The 23,126-nt window shown below is 34.8% G+C and overlaps 3 protein-coding genes and 1 non-coding gene across 4 annotated transcripts; 2 read left to right on the forward strand and 2 right to left on the reverse strand.

Annotated features, from left to right (window-relative positions):
• Positions 1-991, forward strand: LOC116179195 (dihydropteridine reductase-like). The gene has a single exon (XM_031498910.1). It carries the CDS (start codon positions 157-159, stop codon positions 859-861), a length of 705 nt encoding a protein of 234 aa, XP_031354770.1. The 5' UTR covers positions 1-156; the 3' UTR covers positions 862-991.
• A 45-nt stretch (positions 992-1,036) lies between these two features.
• On the reverse strand, positions 1,037-1,108 carry Trnac-gca. Its single transcript has one exon. It is a non-coding gene; the product is annotated as a tRNA-Cys (tRNA).
• A 4,074-nt stretch (positions 1,109-5,182) lies between these two features.
• On the forward strand, positions 5,183-6,810 carry LOC116179196 (serine-threonine kinase receptor-associated protein). The gene is made up of 5 exons (XM_031498911.1): positions 5,183-5,379; positions 5,569-5,859; positions 5,961-6,085; positions 6,134-6,383; positions 6,429-6,810. Exons 1-5 carry the CDS (start codon positions 5,265-5,267, stop codon positions 6,629-6,631), a joined length of 984 nt encoding a protein of 327 aa, XP_031354771.1. The 5' UTR covers positions 5,183-5,264; the 3' UTR covers positions 6,632-6,810.
• Positions 6,811-12,238: 5,428 nt separating this feature from the next.
• On the reverse strand, positions 12,239-21,011 carry LOC116179197 (ras-related protein Rab-40C). The gene is made up of 4 exons (XM_031498912.1): positions 20,451-21,011; positions 20,201-20,394; positions 19,894-20,116; positions 12,239-12,716 (listed from the first exon to the last, which is right to left on the reverse strand). Exons 1-4 carry the CDS (start codon positions 20,596-20,598, stop codon positions 12,460-12,462), a joined length of 822 nt encoding a protein of 273 aa, XP_031354772.1. The 5' UTR covers positions 20,599-21,011; the 3' UTR covers positions 12,239-12,459.
• Positions 21,012-23,126: the final 2,115 nt, after the last annotated feature.

Below are 23,126 nucleotides of genomic sequence, written 5' to 3' on the forward strand. Positions count from 1 at the left end.
ACTTGCGGTTAACGCTGCTGATGGTGACGAAGGTGGAAAATCGAAAACCCCTAACCCAGCCCAACCTCCTTCCTGCTGCGTCTAATCTTGTTCTTCCAGCTCGTGGTTTTACCTTTCACTTCCTGTCACTTTCGTGGCCACTGTCAAACGTTCAGCATGTCTTCTCCCAAAGTGCTAATCTACGGTGGCAGAGGAGCGCTAGGAGCAACGTGCGTGTCCCATTTCAAACAACAAAATTGGTGGGTAGCATCGATTGATTTGGGATTAAACGACGAAGCCGATCACAACATTGTGGTTACCAGCACCGACAGCCTACCAGAACAGGAAGAATCCGTACTAACATCTGTCTCTTCGGCTCTAGGGTCATCGAAGCTCGACGCCATAATTTGTGTGGCAGGTGGGTGGGCCGGTGGCAATGCTAAAAAGGGCCTTGCAAAAAGTGCAGATCTTATGTGGCGGCAAAGTGTGTGGAGCTCAGTTGTATCAGCGAGTGTTGCGGCCTCGCACTTGAAGGAGGGCGGTTTGTTAACGTTGACAGGTGCTAGTGCAGCACTTCAAGAAACTCCAGGTATGATCGGTTATGGCATGGCCAAAGCGGCTGTACACCATTTAACAAAAAGCCTAGCCGGTAAAGACAGCGGGCTTCCCACCGGTGCAACTTGTGTCGCAATTTTACCTATTACTTTGGATACCCCAATGAATCGAAAGTGGATGCCAAATGCGGATTTCACTACGTGGACCTCTCTGGAATTTCTGGCCGAACTGTTTTGGAAATGGAGCAGTAACCAGGCGCGTCCTGCCAATGGCAGTTTATTGCAATTGGTTACCAAGGATTCTAATACTGAACTTGTTGTCGCTTAAGGCTTTTATTTGGATGAAATTGTTATATTTTTGTATTTGTTATTATTATACCTTTAAAATTGGTTGAGGACCAACAATACGATATTATGTACATTTCATATTATTTTTTATTAAATTGAGTTGCAAAGTACATGCTTGGTAATTTCTACGTCCAGCGCCCTATAAAAAAAAGGTGAGGGGGCACCCGGGTTTGAACCGGGGACCTCTCGATCTGCAGTCGAATGCTCTACCACTGAGCTATACCCCCATATTTTTGGAGTGGAAAATGGAGGGTGATTATATAGTAATTTCTTAGTAAGTAATTACTAATTACCTATATTAAGTTCTAATAAAAATGTGTACTTTCCAACGCTCTGTATTAAAAAGCGGTTGAGAAGAGATAAATTTATGAAAAAATAATTCTTAAAACTTTTACTCTATGCTAGAGATTGCATATGCTTATTATCCTCCCTACATTTTCAAATTGAATATAAGAGATCAAATCCAAAAACCCATAAAATTTGAAAGAGTAATACACATGCACGTATAAATACCGCTTAAATTTGCTTCTGGACGCCAAGAAATATGAAGTCAATTGGCTTATCTCCACCAATCAAATAGCTCACAGTAAAAGATGAATGTATCAGGCGTGCAGGAATTTTGCAATTGATGTAATACTTTGTCCCACAGCGTAGCCAGAAACCATTAAATTCGGTGTAACTTTGCATTGCATTATTCTCGGGAACCGACTATTGGTATATCTTTTTTAACTAAATCTTCCAGTAACCGTCGAACATATCAGGCGTACAGAAATTTTTCGATTGATCTACTCCTGATACCAGTAACGTAACCAGAAACGTTTGATTAAATTAAGTTTGCTTTTGGGCGCTAAATATTTGAAATCCATTGGTTTACCTTCATGAATCAAAGCTTACAATAATCGATTACAGTATCAGGCGTGCAGAACTTTTGTGTTTAATATACTCCTGATACCGGCAATGAAGGCAAAAAGGTTTTATTAGATTTAAATTTGTTTAGGAAGGCTAGGAATTGGAATCTTCTTGAATAAAAGCTTCTAGTAATTGGAGAACGTATTAGGCGAACAGTAATGTTGCGTTTGATGTACTCCTGATATTGCAACGTAGCGAAGACTGATTGATTACATTTAAATTTGCCTAAGCGCGCCCGGGAATAGAAACCTTTTGGCTTATCTTCTTGAAACAAACGTTTCCACAAACCATTTTACGTATCAGGAGTACAGAAATTTGCATTTAGCCAAAAACGTCAAATGAAATCTAAATTTACTTAATGACTGTTTTATCTCCTCTTGAATCAAAGCTTCCCGAGTTAATTGAACGTATCAGGCGTAGGTACAAAAATTTCGCATTTGATGTACTCCTGATATTGCAACGTAGCCAAAAATGATTAATTAAGTTGAAATTTGCCTAAGAACGCTCGGGAATAGAAACCTATTGATATATAACGGGCAATCAAAAATGAATTGCTGTCAAGACGGCTTTGGATACGATTTCCCATGTAAACAAAAATTCCAAAGGTGACTCGACAGCAACTCAATTTTGATCGCCCGTTATTATTGAAACAAAAACATATTTTGGAAGAGAACGTAACACTGGAGGATATAGAATATCGCCCCGCCCCCAAAGGCAAAAAGGGGTATGCTGGGGGGTATTCTAGACCCCCGGTGATACCACCTTCCCCGCAACTTTCGGCCCTCAAAAGTCACAGTATGAAATACTTCTCAGAAAAGTAGGCCAGTAAATGACCGTTTTGGCGTGTAATTTTTCGCGCCTCGACGGATTTGCTTGAAAATTTGGATTTAGGTTCCTCTTATCCTCTACTTCAAAGGTGAACTTGAGCCCAGGGTTGCTTTTACTTTGGGGGGGGGGGATACGTTCAAAATAAGAAAAATTGATAAATTGAGTAATTCTAAGCAACTTTTGTTCTATAAAGTATAAAGTTTTTTCACTAAGTAGTATTCGAGTTATTTGCGAGTGAAAATGTTCATTTTTCAACAAAAAAACACGTTTTGAAACAGTTTTTCGCAAATAACTCTAAAAGTAAGTATTGTATCGAAAAAAGTATTCTTAGCAAAAATATACCTTGAAAAAAATGCAGTTTTGAAGTAAAAAAAATTTGAAATTTTGAAAAATTGCCTTTTTTTCAGAATAACTTCAAAAGTATGCTATGAAAAATTTACAAGAATAAAAAAATATAGCTTTTACTTTTCTGAACATTTTGTTTTTTTTTGTTTTTCTGTAAAACAAAAATTGGTTAAGATATGGCTGTTCAAAGTTTGCATACACTCGTTATTCGTGACTCATTCGAGCCCTTTCAACTACAACCCATTCAAAAATACGGGTTTAAAAAAATTAATCTGAATAATCTTATAGCTTTTAAAAAAACCTACAAAATAGTTTTTTAAAGCACTTCGTAGCTTAAAAATTAACCGATTCATAAGTAAAAAACCAATCATATATTTAATACCTACATCAAAACGCGTGTTTATTGGAGCATTGTAAGATACACATAACATAATGTGCTATTAAGGCAATAGTGCTCCAATAATGGACAACGAAGAAGGTGAAGATGAGACCGAAGATGCGAACGAGGATGAGGTTCGTGTGGAAAGAAGTGGAGGTGAAGAGAAAGACGACACTGAAAAAGAAATTTAATTATTTTTCAATACTTTTTACAATTCAAAGCATTATTGTATTATAAATAAATAATTAACATTCACATAAAAATAAATTTTATTTTTTTCTATTTATTATTGAAAATCTAGAGATCTAGGACGTATATTTCAAACAATAAAGGTTGTTTTTTTAATTGAAATAAAATAAATTCGTAAAATTTTAATTAAAAAAATTACTGTATACAGAGTGGTGACTGGCGTATCGCATCATAGAGATTTCAATGTAAAATTCATAACATGCGATTATTGGCTCCCCAAATTATTTTATATCAAAAATGTATTAAAGTTTTTTTACGCCATTCAACCGTATTAGTTTTCAATTTTTTTCATATAAAGACGGAAAATTGGAAAAATAAAACCCACATCTTTTTCAATAATCTGCGATGCCATGGAATTTTCTAAAACAAAAAGATATCCAATTATCAATTAGCAGCAGTTCGTAATGGATTTTATGATCGACTTGGTTACTGTCTTGCAGTTAATGGTGACTTATTCGAACATTTATTTGTAAATTGTTATATTAGGAAACCGTTTTTAGTAATTTGGTCTTTCTTTATGTTGAATTGGCTGTTCTAAATATAATACTTTTTGATAGAATTTGATTTGTTTTATAGCAGACATTCCATGGCATGACGGATATTGGCGTAGTTTTGGTACTATAAAATTCCATGGCATCACAGATTATTGAAAAACATGCGGGTTTTATTTTTCCAATTTTCCGTATTTATTATGCAAAAAATTGAAAACTAATACGGCTGATGGACGTAAAAAATTTTTGTCTACAAAAAACCTTAATACATTTTTGCTTTAAAATAATTTAGGGAGCCAATAATCGCATGTTATGAATTTTACATTGACATCCCTATGATGCGTTAGGCAAGTCACTACCCTGTATATAGTATCAATGAAGAAAAAAAATTACTACAACTATTCGAATTTTTTCGCAAGGGCTGGTTTTTATAAGGGTAGAAATTATGTGGTAAAAAATAAAAACAGCAAATATAAATTTAATGTTACTGTATAATTAAATAATCCCAAATTGCTTGAATTTACAATTATATGATTAATACGGGTAGTTTCCAAATCAGCGGAGTTAAAGTATTCTATGACATTGTTTTAATTATAACTATTTTAGAGGTAAGATATATTGTTTAATGTTAATTGATATTTATTCACACATTTAAAAGATGATTTGAATCAATTACCCGCTTTAATTTACAATTATACGATTTTTTTCTAATAGGGGTAGTTGTTTCCTTAGGCTTAAGTTCAACTTTGAATTGGAAGGGAAGTAGAACCTAAATCCAAATTTTCATGCGATTCGGTGGAGACGCGGAAAATTACACAGTATCACCGTATTCCACGTTCATTTACTGGCCTAGTACATAATTGAACTGAGAGAATTGACGAATTTGATTGGATAATTTTCAAATTTTAACTTAAAGAATGATGCCTCGTCCCTGGAAGAATTTCAAACACACTGCATCGCCTCTCAGCTCACACGTAGCCACGGTCGTATACACAGTAGCCTACCTGATGTAGATAGAATGTACCTTACTATTTTTGTTGGTTGAACGCAACTAATATTTGAGGCGTACGCATGCGTAATGCACATGTCAACTATCTGCTAAACACAAGCACAACACAACACAAACAGTTCGTGTTTCGAACTCGTATGGTTGGTTAGTTTTTAATTTTTATTGACCTAAAAATGGCAAATTTGAGACAAACTCCTCTAACATGCAGTGGCCACACTCGTCCCGTCGTCCATCTCGATTTTAGTGCCGTAACGGAGTGCGGATATTTTTTAATATCGGCTTGTAAAGGTAACGAATTTTTTTTCTCTTAAACTAACCTTAAACGTTGAACTGTTTTCCTTGGCCTGATTTTCCAATAAAACCTTCATGCGTTTGTCCTCACGTTAATTAAATTCAGGAAAGGACAACGCTCTTCCACTTTATTTCCTGTTCAAGTCAACTTTTCATTATTCCTCTCATGTGGCATTGATATTGCAGACGGTAAACCCATGCTAAGACAAGGTGATACTGGAGACTGGATAGGAACTTTCGAAGGCCACAAAGGCGCCGTATGGGGAGTTGCCCTAAACGCTCAAGCTACGAAGGCGGCGAGCGGAGCCGCCGATTTTACGGGAAAGGTTTGGGATGCAGTGACCGGCGAAGAATTGCATTCGTTCCAACACAATCATATTGTTAAAAGTGTCAATTTTTCCAAAGATAGCAACTTTCTGGCAACCGGAAGTAACGAAAAGCTGGTCAGAATTTTCGATTTAAATAAGCCAGATGCCAGTAAGTTATTAACTTATTCATAAAAAGTCATTGAATTTATGTCGGTAATTGATCAATTACACCGACTGGTTTTTAGTGAAGGTTATCCCTTTTTATTTTAGGCCCGACAGTATTTTCAGGACACACTGCCGGTGTACGACATGCGTTGTTTTTCCGAGACGATTCTCACTTGATATCGTGCGCAGATGATAAATCCCTGAGAGTTTGGGACAGAGTTTCTGGAAAAGTAGTTTTTATCGCTTTTGCCTGTGTTCTACTGTAATGGTTTTTTTAGGAAGTTCAAAAATTGGAATTTTCTGCAGTTCCAAACAGTTTGGAAGTGTCAAGGGATGGCAGCGTCATCACGGTAACCCATAGCAACAACATCACGTTTCTAGATTCAGGTTCATTAAGCAAAATTCGAGAATTTCCATTGCCGACGACAGCAAACTCGGCATCTCTTCATCCAGATAAATGCATTTTCGTGGCCGGTGGTGACGATTTCAAAATGTATAAATTCGATTATACAACTGGAACGGAAATTGGTAAATCCCTATTTACCTTCTGTGGAAGTAATGAACATTTTTCAGAATCTTTCAAAGGCCATTTTGGGCCTGTACACTGTGTAAGATTTTCACCTGATGGAGAACTGTATGCGTCCGGATCCGAAGACGGCACTTTAAGATTGTGGCAGACAACTGTAGGTAAGACGTACGGGTTGTGGAAATGTGTTGATGGACCCCAATTGAACAATGAACCATTATCGCCACCACGAGAAGTGTCTGCAAGTTAATTATGTTTCTTTTGTTATTTCGCTATAGGTACTTCTTATGGATGCTACAAATTTGTTTACAATGTTTATACATATTTCAAACTATTTATTTATTTCACTGGTGTGAAGTTAGTCGGTATACTGTGAAAATTTTGATAAAATTATTCCATGTGAATAAATTTTATATATTGTTTCTTTTATTCTGATATTGTCAGTGTAGTGAATAAAACTAGAATGAACAGTTTCCTAGCTCAAACCAGATATTTAAAAAAAAATTTTGACAGTAACGGCCAGTTGCACAAAAATATAATCCAGGATTATTGTTTAATCCGGTATTAAGACATTTGATTGGCTTTATATTGCAGTAGGCAGCCAATCAAATGTCAAAATTCTTGTTTAAACTCAGATTTGGCAAATAACGTAGGATTTTGATTATAATTCGCTTTCCTGCAACCGGCCGTTACATTCTTTATGCCTAATATACAAGTGCCAAAATTGTTACGAAATCAAAATAACCGTTTTGGCGAAAAAAATATTTCAATTTTCAAATTTTGTCGCTTCAACATTTTTTTCACTGCGTGTTATTTTTCGATTCTGTAGGCATTAGGTACAAAATTTGAACAAAATTCGTCGAGCCAACGTACACACATACAGACGGAAAAAGCATATAAAAGATGCTTAAAACGTCGACATTCTATGGAATTTTGACTTATCCAAAAAACAGTGATCGCAAAGCCACCTAGCTCAAGCCGGGAAGCCAAAAATTGGATTGTGCAAATACAAAAGTTGGATTGCGCATGTGCAAATTTTTTTCCATATTCATATATAGAAATCTTCTCCACTCCTGTCTTATTTTTGGCAGGTCTCTGGCTTCAGTTCAGACCTTTCTCCCTTTTATTTAATGTCTGTCTCTTGTATTGAATTTTCTCTTCCCATATCTGTTTAACTTGTTTCTTTACAGGTGGTCCCACCAACTTAGCTGTTTGTTCTCTATAAATTCTATTATCGACTGTACTTCGTTTCGTATATAGAGTGTAGAATTGCTTAGTACACCATAGGGATTTCGATGGTAATTTCTTCATATTAAATATTTTCTCCCCTAATTATCTTATAATAAATTTTTTGTAAATTGTAAAATTTCGCGTCTATTATTGTGCCCAGTTGTAATTTATTATTGTTTGTTGTGAGAAATCGAAGATATTAAGGAAATTATAATTATATAGGTAGTTATTATACAAGGGAAAAAAGTATTAGATTTCAGCTCGAGCTTCTTGGTTAGAAATCGACATTTTAGAAAAGATTACAAATTCAAAAAACTACACTTTCTGAATGTAAACACAGCAGAATACTTTACAAATTACCGATGTTATTATTTTATAATGCATGTGTTTCGTTTGTTTACTTTTTCAAGGCCTACCTAAAAGTGTAGGGTGCTTTACCAAACAATCTATCGCGCCATCGACAAATACCGGAAATACGTCAAAAGTAAATTTAAGATACAATTAATTTAAGCATTTTTATTAATTTATTAATTAATCTCATTTTTCCAATATTTGAGGTTCGGAACGAGATTTTGAAAAACGGTTTTCACTGGCCTCTTTGGATGTTATTTGGCTACTTTTTCATAAAGAAAAAGTCATTCCATTTGATTTTTTTAAGGATTTTGGATAATAGTGTCAAAACTAGCCCCCTGGCGGAGAAGGATTCAACTAAATTAATTATATTATTGCCCCAGGAATGCTCTTTTCAACGATACCAAATTTGTTACAATCGGTCAAACGGTTAAGAAGTTATACAGGTTATTGCAAAAACAATTGAACGCTCCACACCATCTTTGTTTTTGAAATAACTGAGTTTTTGTTTTAACGAAAATGATAGATAAACTGGTTCTCTTTAAAAATGTGAAAAAAGAATGTTTAGTTTACTATGCGAAATTGAAAGAAAATATGCAATTTTAAAATTTAAGATGGCAGTTACGCCCTCTGGTGGTCATTTTTAGAACTTGAAGATATTTTCCAGCGATTCTTCATAACCGAGGAACAGTCTTATTGGGTCACCCGGTACGTACACTACTTACCCAAAACAAAGTTTTCTAGGCAAAAAAGAAGATATAACGTTATTAAAAAAATTGTGATGTTTACATTTTTGAAATTAGCAAAAAATTCTCTATCAAATGACACAAAAAGTAAAAATGACTTCCATAAGAAAAAAACAAATTGATGACGGTTAACTGGAGACGAAACGTCAAACTTAAAATTTAAAAGTAGCATCTTGTAGACGAAAAAAGGTGGCCATAATAATGTGTCATTTATTTCGAAATGTAAAAAATAAAAACGATTTTGCAAACATTCGTTTTTTCCGAATATCTCCGAAAATAGTCGGAATTTTTTCAGTTTCAAAACTGTATTTTGTTAAGCATCAAAATACGCAACTTTGCCCAATTTAAACTACTCGCCTATCTCTTACACTTACACTCGAGATCCCCATGGTGGCTCTCGAATTTGAATCAGCCTGTATACTACACTTTTTTGGAGAACCTTAAATATGTCTGTGCAGGAAGATCGAAACGGTCCGTTCACTTAGCTACCAATTGGACCCATAATAAGCCCAAAAATAAACCAATTTTTTTGCGATTATATAAAAGAGCACTCACGTACCTCGAACGGTTTAAGAGATAATTATGCATTTTGGAATGGACCCTTGCATCTCTAAATGTTTAAGAAAAAAATTGACGTGCGTTGCCTTCGAGACACTTGGACCATGGTGCAAAGAATCACGAGATTTTCTGAATAAAATAGGCAAAAGCTTAATTGCGGAATCCGGTGACAAACGCGCTAAGCAATTTTTATTTCAGAAGATATCCTTGGCCATCCAACGTGAAAATGGTGCATGTATCCTGGGCACACTCCCAACTGAAAAACAGTTTGACGAAATTTTTTTGTTATAGGTAGTTAATTATTGTTTTCTTCTTTGTTACACAATTCTAAATATTTCGTTTAAATAAAGTTTTATACTGCAAAAAAAACCGTGACAGATAGGTACGCAAATATTAAATGCGTTAAATTCGGAATAAAATGGCGCAATTAATTACAAAAAATATACCCTCTTGGGCCTGGCCCCTTGACCATGCAAAGGCACGCCTGCAGAAATTGTAGTTTTGAATATATAATCACTAATCACTTAATCAGTGTTCTAGACAAAATGTCCACCCTGTATACGGGGTATCAATTTTTAAACTTGCAGTCGGCCATATTTTCCAAACTAAAGAAGATATTGAAAATCGCGCAAAACCGTTTCGAGGGTGAACCAGAATGACGTTATGAGTGACAACCCCCTTAACCTCCCAGCCCCTCCCCTTCTTTAGTTTGGAAAATATGGCAATATATATAATGATATGGCCGACTGCACGTTTTAACATTGACACCCCTTATAAGTACACGCATGGCCCCAAGAAAATTATTGAACTGCAAATTACGATTTAACATTCCACCTCTGCGATAAGAGTGCGTAATATAGTACGTAAATAAGTAAAAACAACTAACAAAGCTAGAAGCAAAGAGTATCTAGAAGTTATGTGGCCGATAATAGTTCTTTATATGAGAAGGTGCAATTTGCTCCGACCAACCCATAGATCAACCATAGAACGCATACTGAAATACGTGTACAAAGAAAACCTTTATTAAATGAATAAAAAATGGTACTACCTATAGCATTGCCTATAGGCACCTGTGCTATAGGTACGAATAGCAGGTTCTAAGAAGAGAGTGGGAGGTACAACCGCCCATCTAACAGTGACGGCGGTAGATTACCCCTGACCCCTCGTTCACAAATTGGACGAGCGGTTTCAAAGTCAGCTACAAGTATGCCTTTGGATAGGTAACTAACATCATCACCAACCATCATTTATACCAGTTATTATTATTTATCAGGTTTACTTGTACTTGCACTCAAATTTATAACACGGAGCGCGAATTTCACTATTTATCACTTCGGTATCGATGTTGGAACTTCTATTAAACACAATTCAATTTCCTTATCTAGCAAACGAAAAGCTTCTAGTCATGATATCATACCTACTTCCATTAAAGACACTAATCTTTTATCAGACTTGGTGGCACAGAATAAAATCTGACCTTGTGAATTTATGTTCACAGTTGTAAAGTGTAAATTTCAAAAGACAGAAATCTCACTTTTGTTCGGAGCTACCACATTAATTTCTGCCAACTTAACCTTAATACCAAACAAATATAAAATATTTTAGAGCGACTGATAGTGAAAATGTATCAAAAGCAGTAAAGAGGGTGCGAAGAAAGCAATAGTTAAAACTACTGCTGAAAGGAAGGATGAAAAAGACCTAAAAAATATGTTTATGCAATAGAATATGTACCCAAGTTTTATGTATTATTTTTTCCTATATTTCATAACCATTTAGGTACATTTTGTAATAATAATGTGATTTATTTAAGTTGGAACCCTTAAAAACAAAAAGAAACAGGACACGGAACCGAAAAGTCCTGAAGCCACACAACTGGAACCCTTTGCAAATGAAGCTTTTGCCGTGTTTGTAGGTAGAAAAGTGCTAAAGAAATGTAATCACGTGATGTGTATTATCTTTGCACCATACGATCAATTTAGAAAAAAGAAATAAAAAGAGTAACAAACACATTTTTTTTAGCAAATGACACAATATAAATACAAAATTTTACAACAAATATAATAATACATTACATCAAAAATATAGGTAGGTAGGTAATTAATGTTAAAAAACGGAACTATTTACACAAGTTCATTAATGTAACTAATATAATGGTAATCACTAACGATGACATAATAAAATATAATGTGCAAAGCAATAGATCGCACAAATTTTATTTAGTACTTCATAAATAAGGACCCTTCGACTTGCACATGTAATACTTTGATGCTTTATAAAATATTAAGTGCAACCATATCTTTTAATTATATTTTTATACTAATTACATATTAATCAAAAGCTAGTAATAATTGCGATATTCATTCCATTATCTTCCCACTTTGAATCACTGACAAGTGCAGAACTAAACAAGTGGCGTACAATGGACTCCATAATTCACCTGTAAAACAATCGCAAGGCCCTGTAAAATTAAATTTTGCGCGCTCTGTATTTCTCTCCTTTTCAAAACATTTAAAAATATACAGTGTTTGATTATTGTGTGTTGAATATTGTAAGGGAAAAATGAAAAACAAAGTATACCTCATGATATTAGAATGACTTTTTAAGTTTGATTTAAAACATGGAGTATCACATTGTTCTCAAAACATAGCCACTTTTTGAAAAAGATTGCATAAATTGCAATGAAGCATTTTTGTGCATGTGGTGTCTCGTAGTAAAGATCACACACCATAAAATTTTGATCAATGAAAAATTACCAATGAGCACATTTGATATCGGCCAAAGTCGCAAAGCCTCCTTCTCAGAAACATTTATAATTAAATATTTTTTGGTTTACGTGGTATGCCAAACGGCAGACAGACTAGCATAATACATAATCACACAGTGTACTCACAATGTAAAATCGTTTAGGCGTAAACCATTAGAAGCTTTTGATTTGTTTACTACTAGTTCAATAACATACGTATATACACATATAAGTTGTTATTACAAAACATACATCGTAGACATTTAAAAATTACAGGACGGTTAGTTGTAAACTGCCATTCACAAAATAAGTTACGCTATCTGTTTGAAAATAAAACTACTCCCTCTATCGTCATCACCCTGTTCCGTTAACGCACAAAAATAGTTTTATATATTTTATTGCAGATCAATCGTTAAGATGACTAGGTCTCGACCGCACAATCCCGGGTTATCATGAGATCGTGCAGGAATTTCGAGGAACACAACTTCTGTTATTACTTCCGGGCGAGGTGGGGGTACTGATGAAACGAAGCTTTCTGCTCGTACTTTTGCGTTGGCTGTGTGTGTATCGCAGTTGGGTATTGGACGTGGTGAGCGCGTACGATTTGAGATGAGATTTCACGATCGGAGGTAGAGGTAGTTGTTCGATGCTGTAAACGGTGGTCCTCGCGACGATCGCTCTACAGCAAAGCTCTTGCAGGCTCAGTACTGAAATAAAAGACAAGGGATGATTAAAGAACGCTTTTATTTTCAGTGTTTTGGAGTAGATAATGCGGCGTTCACGATAATGAAATTAAGGTGTGAGCTCAGATGCCTTATTTTTATCCCATTATGAACATTAGATATATCTTACCAAAAACAACGACGGGCACCCTCTATATGAGAATGTTTCACTTTAATAAGTAAATCTGGGGATTACTTACGAAATAGACACAACATTGGTTTATTTTCCTTGAATTTGTTTTTTCCGTGTTTGTTATTCCTTTTAGAAATTTTGTTAGGTACGTAATTTTGTCGCTTTGTAATTGTTCAATTTAGATAAGGTGTTAGAAGTGATGAGACACAACTAGTTTGGGTAGGTACTTTATAAAAAGTTTTATCTACTCGTTTGCGATAAGGAGTTTTATCAGGCGAAAATTAACACACGTGTTTTATCGCTGTTAAGAGATAACGAAGACGCAGATGTTTCGAAGAATTGCGCTTTTCTTGTTGGCGTTCGTTGTGATTGGCAATTTATTGGAAATTTCATAAAAAAGATTTTATGGTGGAAGAGGTGTTACCTTAAATACTAGAGACAACGAAAAAACGAGGATGCGGCTGCTGTTAGTTTTCGCGACGGTGAAAGAGCGTGCACGCCTTTTTACGTTAAATTACGGGCAACCAGCCCTATTTGTTTTGTTGAAGACGTAGTCCCTCATTTTTTATAATACATGTGTGCTGAAGCAAGTTCATCCAAGTTGTGTGAGAAGTTTAACCCGTGTTGCCCAATTACGGAAAAAACTTCGTTGAGTTGAAATATGAAGCAGTTGTAGTACAGTGAGGCCTTCTTACTAAAAGTTAAAAGTTTCTGCCGTCCGAACAGCCACCGAAAATTCTTCTACTTTACTCCTGTAGTAGAAGTGATAACCGGACGCATTTTGCCGACTGCTTAAAAAAGTCAAAGTGAGGATTAGTATAAGTTGTATTTCAAGATTTCACAAATAGAAAAAAAAAACGAAACTGAACAGAAAATTTCAAAAATTAGCAACTTCAACAAACTGAAAAGTCTTGCTCATCTGGAATAAAAAAAGGCTGCAAAAAATCAAATAAAGAAATTAAGCAATTAAAAACAAAGCTAAAATGGACAAATAGACACTAAAATTACAAATTTCTATGAAACGCAAGCTACGCCACTGGAAAAATGTTTTACCGCGAATCTTAATTATTCAAATTGCACAAGGAGAGTTCATAAGGCATTCTTACTGGAGCTAAAAAGAGAAGGTGGTGATGATGTTTTTGTTGACGCACCAGAATTATTATAATAATGTAGTTGTGCGTTGGTTTATTCAAGAAACTTAGGTAAAGTTTACGTTTACTTTTCTTTATAAATTTATCATCATAAAATAAGTAGGCTCTAGGGCATTTGTTTTACATTATTTGCTGTTGATTTAGTAAGTGCTTGATATGATAAATTTAATTCTACAACCATTAACTAAGAGCAGTAATTAGGGGTAGCTTGATTTAGTTCCTATAAATGGCACATACATATTGATTTCTCATGTACGGTCATTGACAAAAGTAATGATCGCCTAATAGGTAGGCAGCAACCAACAGGCCTATCACATCGTGCTCCGTTGGTTTCATCAAGGAGGAGATACCTTTAATTTATTGGTTCGCATTTCTGAGTTGCACAATATATTCAAATGTTGGTGCTAATTGCCACTTTTTAAGCTCTACAAGACACCGTTGAGATTTTGCAAGCATAAATGACGAGAACGTATTTTCCTCCTAATTAGTTAATGCTGTTCCATTCTCTTGGTGAAACGTTTTTAAATGAAGCAGTTCGTAAATAGCATTGCGCATTGTCTACATTAGAAATTTCATTGAAGACCTTCATAAATAAAACATACAGCATGCGTTAACACTAATTTTGAAACCGGTATTAGTTTTAGTTTCATTCAAGGTGCCTACATATGATATTTCATTTAAGTGCTTTCAGTAAATAAGGAAGTTGGCATTGCGCATGCGCAAAACCAAATTTTGCAACTGGTGTTAGATTTGTCTTTATGCCGAATGCCTATGTATAAAATTTCATTTAAATACCTTCATAAATAAGAAAGTTGGCATTGCGCATGCGCAAAACAACATTTTGAAAATGTCGTTAATTTTACTTATATTCGTAGTGTTTACATATAAAATTTTATTTAAATATCTTCGTAAATAAAGAAGTTAGCATTGCACATGCGTTAATCCAAATTTTTGACACTGCACATGCGCAAAACAAAAAAATATCGGTATGCACAGAATCCTTGGACCAAACCCTTTCAAATGAGCCCCATATCGCCCAAATCGGTTGAGTGGTGTAGGAGTACGTGTGACGGACGGACGGGCGACAAAGTGCAGCCAATAGCGATTTTTCACTTTGAGAAAAATACCCTAAAAAATAGGGAAAACCCTTATTCTTGAAAATGTGAATTAAATACAAGGCCGTGAAATATATAGTTCATATTTCATTAAATGCTTAAAATAAGAGGAATCTAATAGAATTTGCTCATTTATCTCAAATCTGACTGAAACCAGTCTATGGTTGCTCATTTTAAATTGATTTATATTGATTACAGAGACTAACTTTTATATTTATAGAATTTGAACTGAATAAGATAAATGAGCAAATCCTATTAAAATACTGTTATTTTGAGCATTTTCTGAAATATTAACTATAATATACAGGATGGTGTTTTTAAGTGGACCATTAGAAATATCTCAGGAACAATTTCGATTCGGGACCCATTACCTTTTTTGAATAATCGATCAAAAGTAATCATTTAAAAATATATTCAAGATGGTTGCTTTTCCGGTTGTATCAGAAAGATACCGGAACTTTCTTATTTCAAATGGGACTATCTTTTCTGATGGCATTCTATAATTCCTCATAAAAAATCAGTACTACTTTGTTAATATGATGCTATGTCTAACTGACACGGTTTCGAAGTTATTTAGCGGTCGAGTCGCCTTTGGAAGTTAAAGTTACGATTTCCCACGACACAATATTACCACGGTATGTTATTACGTATCTAGTGTGACGTCATGTGCGAAGCAAAATCACAGAATATAGAGTATTCTATAAACGAAATTTTCCAAAGAAAGATAATGCTGTAGCTGTGATAAATTTTTCATTTTCTAAGAAATTTCTTCGATAGGTATTATTACACGATTCGGGCGTTGTGCGCAGGTGCACCATCCTGTTGAAATCAACAGTTTCCAACCAATTTTCCAAGTAGATTTTTTGCCCGATTTTTATGCTCTTTCCATTGATGCCTAGTAAACATATGGTTTCCATTTGAAAATTGTCAATATCAGAATAAAAAGAGTTACGAAAAAATGTCTTTACAAAATTACTTGCAAAGTAGTCCGTTTTCAAAATAGGTGCATATACGATGTCAACAAAAAAGTTCCTGGATTTTACCTCATTTTTTAAATAGAAAACCCTCTATAAACTAAAAAGTTGCATTTTCTTTTTTAGTATATAACGTAATCGCAATAAATAGGGAAAATACAAATCATTCAAAAAAATTCAAAATGATAAAAAAAAGAACTAACACTAAAATTTTTTAATTTTTTGAAAAATCTAATATTGCATTTTTTGAATTTCTTGAGTATTATAGTTTTGAAAAGCGAATTTAATATGTTCTTTTTCGAATAAAATATACAGAGCGTTCAACTAAAAAAAAAATGAAGTTAGGTCCTATAAATTTTTTACCTAATCCCGTACAATATTTTAAAACGGCAGATTATTCAACAGTCATTATAAAGAATCTTGTAAGAAACATCTTTCTATATCTCCTTTAATAAATATAGGTTCGTTCCTTACAAATTGAAATATTTGAATCAAAAACTATCATATTAAAAATCTCTTTTCCAAAATATAACACTACAAAAATTCCATATTGATTTAAATAGATTCAAAAGATTAAAAAAACCGAAAGATCCAACAATTTTTTGAAATTTTGTTGTATTTATCAAATCGTGACATTTTTTAAATCTTTTTTGAGCCCTTTTTGAATATCATTCTTAGTGTATTATATTTTTTAAAAGTTACTATGCTATATTTTTAGATTGTTAAATAATACAGGACGTTCCATTTAAAAAAATAAGGTTAGGTCCAATAACTTTTTTGCCTAACACCGCGAGGCGTGTGATTGTACCTAAAAAGTAAAAACAGGTGGGGGGCGTGCACGATTGCCAACGTGATTGTCAGATTGTTGCAGCGATTGCGGGATTGCGAATCTGATTGCGGCATTGTTTTAGACGATTGTGAGATTGCAAACGCGATTGTGAGGGAGATTGCCACAGCAATCAGAGGGATTGCAAGCAATTGCAGACAATTTGTGACAGTATTGCGGGAAGATGTTACACCCTCGGGGTGAACACATTCGTGAAAAATACATTTTGCTAAGTTGTCAGGCAACAGTGATGTGGCTAATTTATTGAACTTCTGAAACCGTGAAAAAATGTCAAATAACTTCGAAACCATGTCAGTTGGACCTACCATCATATCGACAATGTTCTACTGGTTTTTTACGAGGAATTCGAAAATGCCATCAGAAAAGATAGTGCCATTTGAAATAAAAAAGTTCCGGTACCGTTCTGATACAACTAGAAAAGCGGCCATCTTGAAAATATATTTAAATGATTCCTTTTGATCGATTATTCAAAAAAGGTAATGAGTCCCGAATCGAAATTCCAAACCTGTATTCCAAGGCCTATATGTATTTAATCCACATTCTCAAGACTGAATAACGGTTTTCCCTATTTATTTCAATTTTCCTTTCATCAAACCAGGCATCAAACATACTGACAGCTATGAATTTTTCTCATTATAATTTAAAAGAACTGATTGGTACAAAAAATATTATACATTCCATTTGAAAAAACAATCTTTGTTGCTGTATCTTAAAAACTAAGCAGGCTATGAAAAATATAAAAATACCCCCTTACTATAAGAGTATTTTTACATAACTTTTATTCTTTGTACTTTTTTTATACTCCCACAAATAACTCCGACAAGTCATATACGTCAAAATTGGCATTGTCAATCTAGGCAGCTTTGAAAAGTAACTCCAAACTGCATCACTCTATCTCTTTTAGTTCTCAAAATGTCCCCAAAAAACATCAAAAACAAGTAGTTTAGAACCTTGTACAAGGAAGTGAGCCATTTTCTGAAATTGGACAGTTGTCGCGTTGCCTATATAAAATAGGTTAAAATGCCAGTTTTTTGAAAATTTCCCAATATTCTTACCACTATAAATGTCTTTCGTATCAGACATTAAAATGAAGACACCCTGTACCGGGTGACCCAATAAGACTGTTTCTCGGCCATATCTCGGGAACCGTTCGTTGTATGACTTAGGGGTAAAAAAAATTATTGGGTAAATCGGTCATGAAGAATCGCTGGAAAACATTTTAAGTTCTAAAAACACTTTTGCATTTGCTTTCAATTTCGCATAATAAACTAAACATTCTTTTTTCACATTTTTAAAGCTATCATTTTCGTAAAAACAAAAACTCAGTTATTTCAAAAACAAAGATGGCATGGGGCGTTCAATTGTTTTTTAAATAAGCTGCTTTAACTTCTTAACCGTTTAACCGATTGTAACAAATTTGGTATCGTTGAAAAGAGTATTCCTTGGGCAACAAGAATCAACCAAAATATAGTTAATTTAGTTGAATCCTTCTCCGCCAGGGGGCTAGTTTTGACACTATGATCCAACTTTCTAAAAAAATCCAAAAAATCAAATGGAATGATACGACTTTTTCTTTATGAAAAAGTAGCCAAAAGAAAATGTAGCCAAATAACCCAAAGAGGCCAGTGAAAACCGTTTTTCAAAATTTCGTTCCTAATCACAAATATTGGAAAAATGAGATTAACTAATTAATTAAAATGCTTAAATTGTATTTTAAATTTACTTTTGACGTATTTCCCGTATTTGTAGATGGCGCGAAAGATTGTTTGGAAAAGGACCCTGCACGTTTAGGTAAGCCTTGGAAAATTAAACAAATGAAATACGATGCATTATAAAATAATAACAGCCGTAATTTGTAAATTATTCTGCTGTGCTGTGCAATTTTTTGAATTTGTAATCTATTCTAAAATGCTGATTTCTAACCAAGAAGCATTTAATATGTTGGCGGCGATGGTTCGTGGTCGATTCGAATAACGCAAATAGAAGATGTGAGCAGCGATGGTAGCATTTTGAAAATACTCGCAATATATCGCCAGCATATTAAATACTTCTTGGTTAAATCGGCATTTTAGAAAATATTACAAATTCAAAAAACTGCACTTTCTAAATGTAAACACAGCAGAATAATTTACAAATTACGGATGTTATTATTTTATAATGCATCGTGTTTCTTTTGTTTAATTTTCCAAGGTCTACCTAAAAGTGTAGGGTGCTTTTCTTTCGCGCCATCGACAAATACCGGAAATACGTAAAAAGTAAATTTAAGATACAATTTAAGCCTTTTTATTAATCAATTAATTAATCTCATTTTCCCAACATTTGAGGTTAGGCACGAGATTTTAAAAAACGGTTTTCACTGGCCTCTCTGGGTTATTTGGCTACTTTTTCATAAAGAAAAAGTCATATCATTCCATTTGATTTTTTTGATTTTTTTAGAATGTTGGATCATAGTGTCAAAACTAGCCCCCTGGCGGAGAAGGATTCAACTAAATTTTCTATATTTTGGTTGATTCTCATTGCCCAAGGAATGCTCTTTTAAACGATACCAAATTTGTTAAAATCGGTCAAACGGTTAAAGCAGGTTATTGAAAAAACAATTGAACGCCCCACACCATCTTTCTTTTTGAAATAACTGAGTTTTTGTTTTTAAGAAAATGATAGATAAACCGGTTCTCTTTAAAAATGTCAAAAAAGAATGTTTAGTTTATTATGCGAAATTTAAAGAAAATGCAATTTTAACATTTAAGATGGGAGTTACGCCCTCTGATGGTCATTTTTAGAACTTAAAATATTTTCCAGCGATTCTTCATGACCGTTTTACCTAATAATTTTTTTTACCCCTAAGTCATACGACGAACGGTTCTCGAGATATGGCCGAGGAACAGCCTTATTGGGTCACCCGGTACAGCAAAGTAGATGAATCTTAAAGATGATTAAAATACCTTTGTTCGAGCGCCAAAGTCTCTCCATGCCGTTACGCTGTAAAGCCATCCGTGACAGCTCGCAAAAACTTTCGACGACGTTAAAATTGCACAACGGCGAGACTTCGAAAAATGCCATACTATGCTTGTTGGCGTACACTTCGGCATCACGCTCTCCGACCTCCCGTTTGAACGCCAGGTGCAACCGGTTGCCGATTAAAACTTTCGGAACGCCGGGCGCATGCTGAAAAGAATTTCATTTGAATATTAGGTCAAAAATATAAATATTAATTTTGCACGAATAAAAATTAGAAAGTTCGGTACGCACTTCGTCAACCTCCTTTAGCCAGCGATCCAATCCGTCAAACGACCAGCGGTTGGTGATGTCGTACACTAGAAGGACGCCTTGTGCCCCTCGAGAATACGAGCGTATTATTGTACAAAAACGGCCTTGTCCCGAGGTATCCCACAGTTGCAGTTTAACCCGTTTACCGTCTAATAAAATCGTAGTGGTCTTATATGCTAGGATAATGAAACAGTGTAAACGAGACAATTTTAAATGAGACCGTCGACTTTACCATTGCCGCTACAAAAAGGAGACTCCGATGAGCCATCGTCAAGCTCGCTAAGAATTTCTTGCTTGCCTACATCACTGTCTCCAACGAGAAGAAATTTTAGTAGGTAATCGTACTGCTTCTGAGGGGGCCTTGAGGTGTCCTCAGCCATAACAGAGGAATAAGTCCAATTTCAACCATAATAACGACACTAAGTAAGCACGACACTGTCCACAAACTAAAAATTTTCAGCGACCATTGTCAACAGGAAAAGTAATACACTTTCAACACCAAGAAACTGGTTTTTAAGCAGATTCCACTACAAAAATGCAAATTCTTCGTTTTCCTTTATTTTTATATGACAAGGTCGTACGGGAAGATAAAAGTAAACAAATTGGATTGTGTACTCAATTTACGCGACACACGTTACAGAAATTGAAATTAATCCATGCTAACTAAAATTAAATCACTTGTGAGTAATGACGTTATTGTAGTGAGTTGGGTGTTGTAAATACACAAAAAAAATTATTCCAGTTTCTGTTTTGCGTAAATTTGACAATTCAAAGGACGTCTGTCTAAATGACCCAGGTCGATCCATACACTGCGCATGCGAAAGAAATGTCAAAGTTGCAAATCGTTAAAAATGCAGTTAGATTTAAACTGTAATGTTAAATGTGCAAAATGCAATTGTTTACAACCCAATTAATATGAATAAGGAATAACATATTCGTAATGTACATAAAATGAAATCAAAAGCTCTCTCATTTGCCCATGTCACAAGTGTGTGGAATATGGATGGATGGTACCTATGCACTGAAATGTACGGAATAATTGTTTTTCATTCTTTTTTCATAATATTTTTGAAAATCCTCGATTGAGAAAGAAACTAAATGCAGCTATGAGTTATATATTTAAACCTACGATAAGAAATAAGACTCGCAGATTTAAACCAAAATTAGTCCGCAAACTGCCTGAAGCATTGATTATACAGTTGTGTGTATAATCAATGCCTAAATTATAAACAGCTGTTGGTTCTCAAGTTAAGTACAGTGCGATCAATATTGAGTGGCTGCGCCGCTTCAAGAAATTATGACGTTAGTAATCATTTGCCGCAACAAGCGTGGTGCACCAATACTAAAACATAACCTTAAACTTCAAACCAAAGTAAACTTTTAACGTTTAAAGGTCGATTCTCACTTTCGTGCAAGGCACGTACTCGGCACAGGCAAGGCATCGACTCGGCAAAATATCTATATTATTGAATCTTATGAATTTTTTGGGGTGTAATTCACACTATGCGAGCAACGACTCGGCAAGCTACGGCCTTTGCACGCGGTGTTCTTCTGAAACAATATTTGCCGGGCATGTACCGTGCACGTTCCGACAAGTGTGAATACAATCTGTGCAGGTCACCGACTTTAGTTCAGTTTTCATAGTACAAGAAAGGTTGAAGGGTCAGCAAAGGAACACTTTTTCAGCGGAACAAGATGAGATGCTGATTGAATGTGTCCGAGAGAATGATTTCGGTCATAAAAGATACTTCTTATGCATTTTTATACACAAAAACGTATTTTTATTTTTCTGCAATATGTACTTTCTTGTTCTTCGTCATCTAATATTAGACCTATTTTAATTAACGTGGAAGTTTCGAACATTTCCACAGTTGAAACTCACGTAGAAACTGCTTACCTGCGGCAAGCGTGTCGCAGTGTGAATTGAACTCAAAAAACTTTGCCCGTGCCGAGTCTGTGCCGTACCGTTGCCGAGCCGGTTCTTTGCACGAAAGTGAGAATCGGCCTTAACCATATTTAATCTAAATGAACGATTTGAGCACCTTGTGAATGTCCAAATTATGTGAAACTACACAAATAGCAAATTACTACAAAAATTGAAATGATTTTATTTCTTTTACAACTCGTTAATATTGAAGTAATTGCGTAAATTACATGCACACTATAACAACTGTTCGAAGTGCTCGCCACCATTATTAAGACAGGGATTCACTCTTTTCTTCATGTTTTCCAAGACGGAATGTAACTACTGTTGCGTCATGTTTCAAACGGCAGCTTTCCTGTTCGTAATTTGGCAATAGTGTGTAAGCGATTCCGAATACGTTGCAATCTCGTAAATTTGCATTAAACCAATTGCATGCATATAATTTAGACGGCTTTGTAAATCTGAACGATGAGTTCTTGTAGCACGGTTACTTTAAACGATAGAAGTACAATTTTCTCCAGACAGTGGTGTGACACGTTCCGTATGAGATACCCGTTTGTCGTAGCGGCTTTTTCGGACTTTGATGAAGAGGTTTTTCGAAACTCCTGTATACACAAACGTATCGAGTACTCTCAAACTCAATTTTCGTCTAGATTACGGAAACAGGACTGCAAATGCATCTTATTCTCTTCTAAAGTAAAAGGCATGTCAGAGTAAACCTATTACCTTTTACACGCTACAACTAAAAAAAACGTTTGTTTATAATTTATTAGTAATTTACCCACCTTGTAAATATTCAAAAGAAACTGGTAGTCTTTAAAAACGCCGTTTTGAAAAAGATGAAGGTAATAAACATTATAGGTTATGTTTTGTATTGGTGCACATATACCTGGTTGCGGCAAATGATTACTAATGTGATATTTTATAAGAGCGGCGCAGCATATGATTATTGATCTCCCTGTGCAAAGCAATGAATAAAGTAAC

The sequence above is a fragment of the Photinus pyralis genome, unplaced genomic scaffold (genome assembly GCF_008802855.1).
Source record: "Photinus pyralis isolate 1611_PpyrPB1 unplaced genomic scaffold, Ppyr1.3 Ppyr1.4_LG8, whole genome shotgun sequence".
Taxonomy (NCBI): Eukaryota; Metazoa; Arthropoda; class Insecta; order Coleoptera; family Lampyridae; genus Photinus; species Photinus pyralis.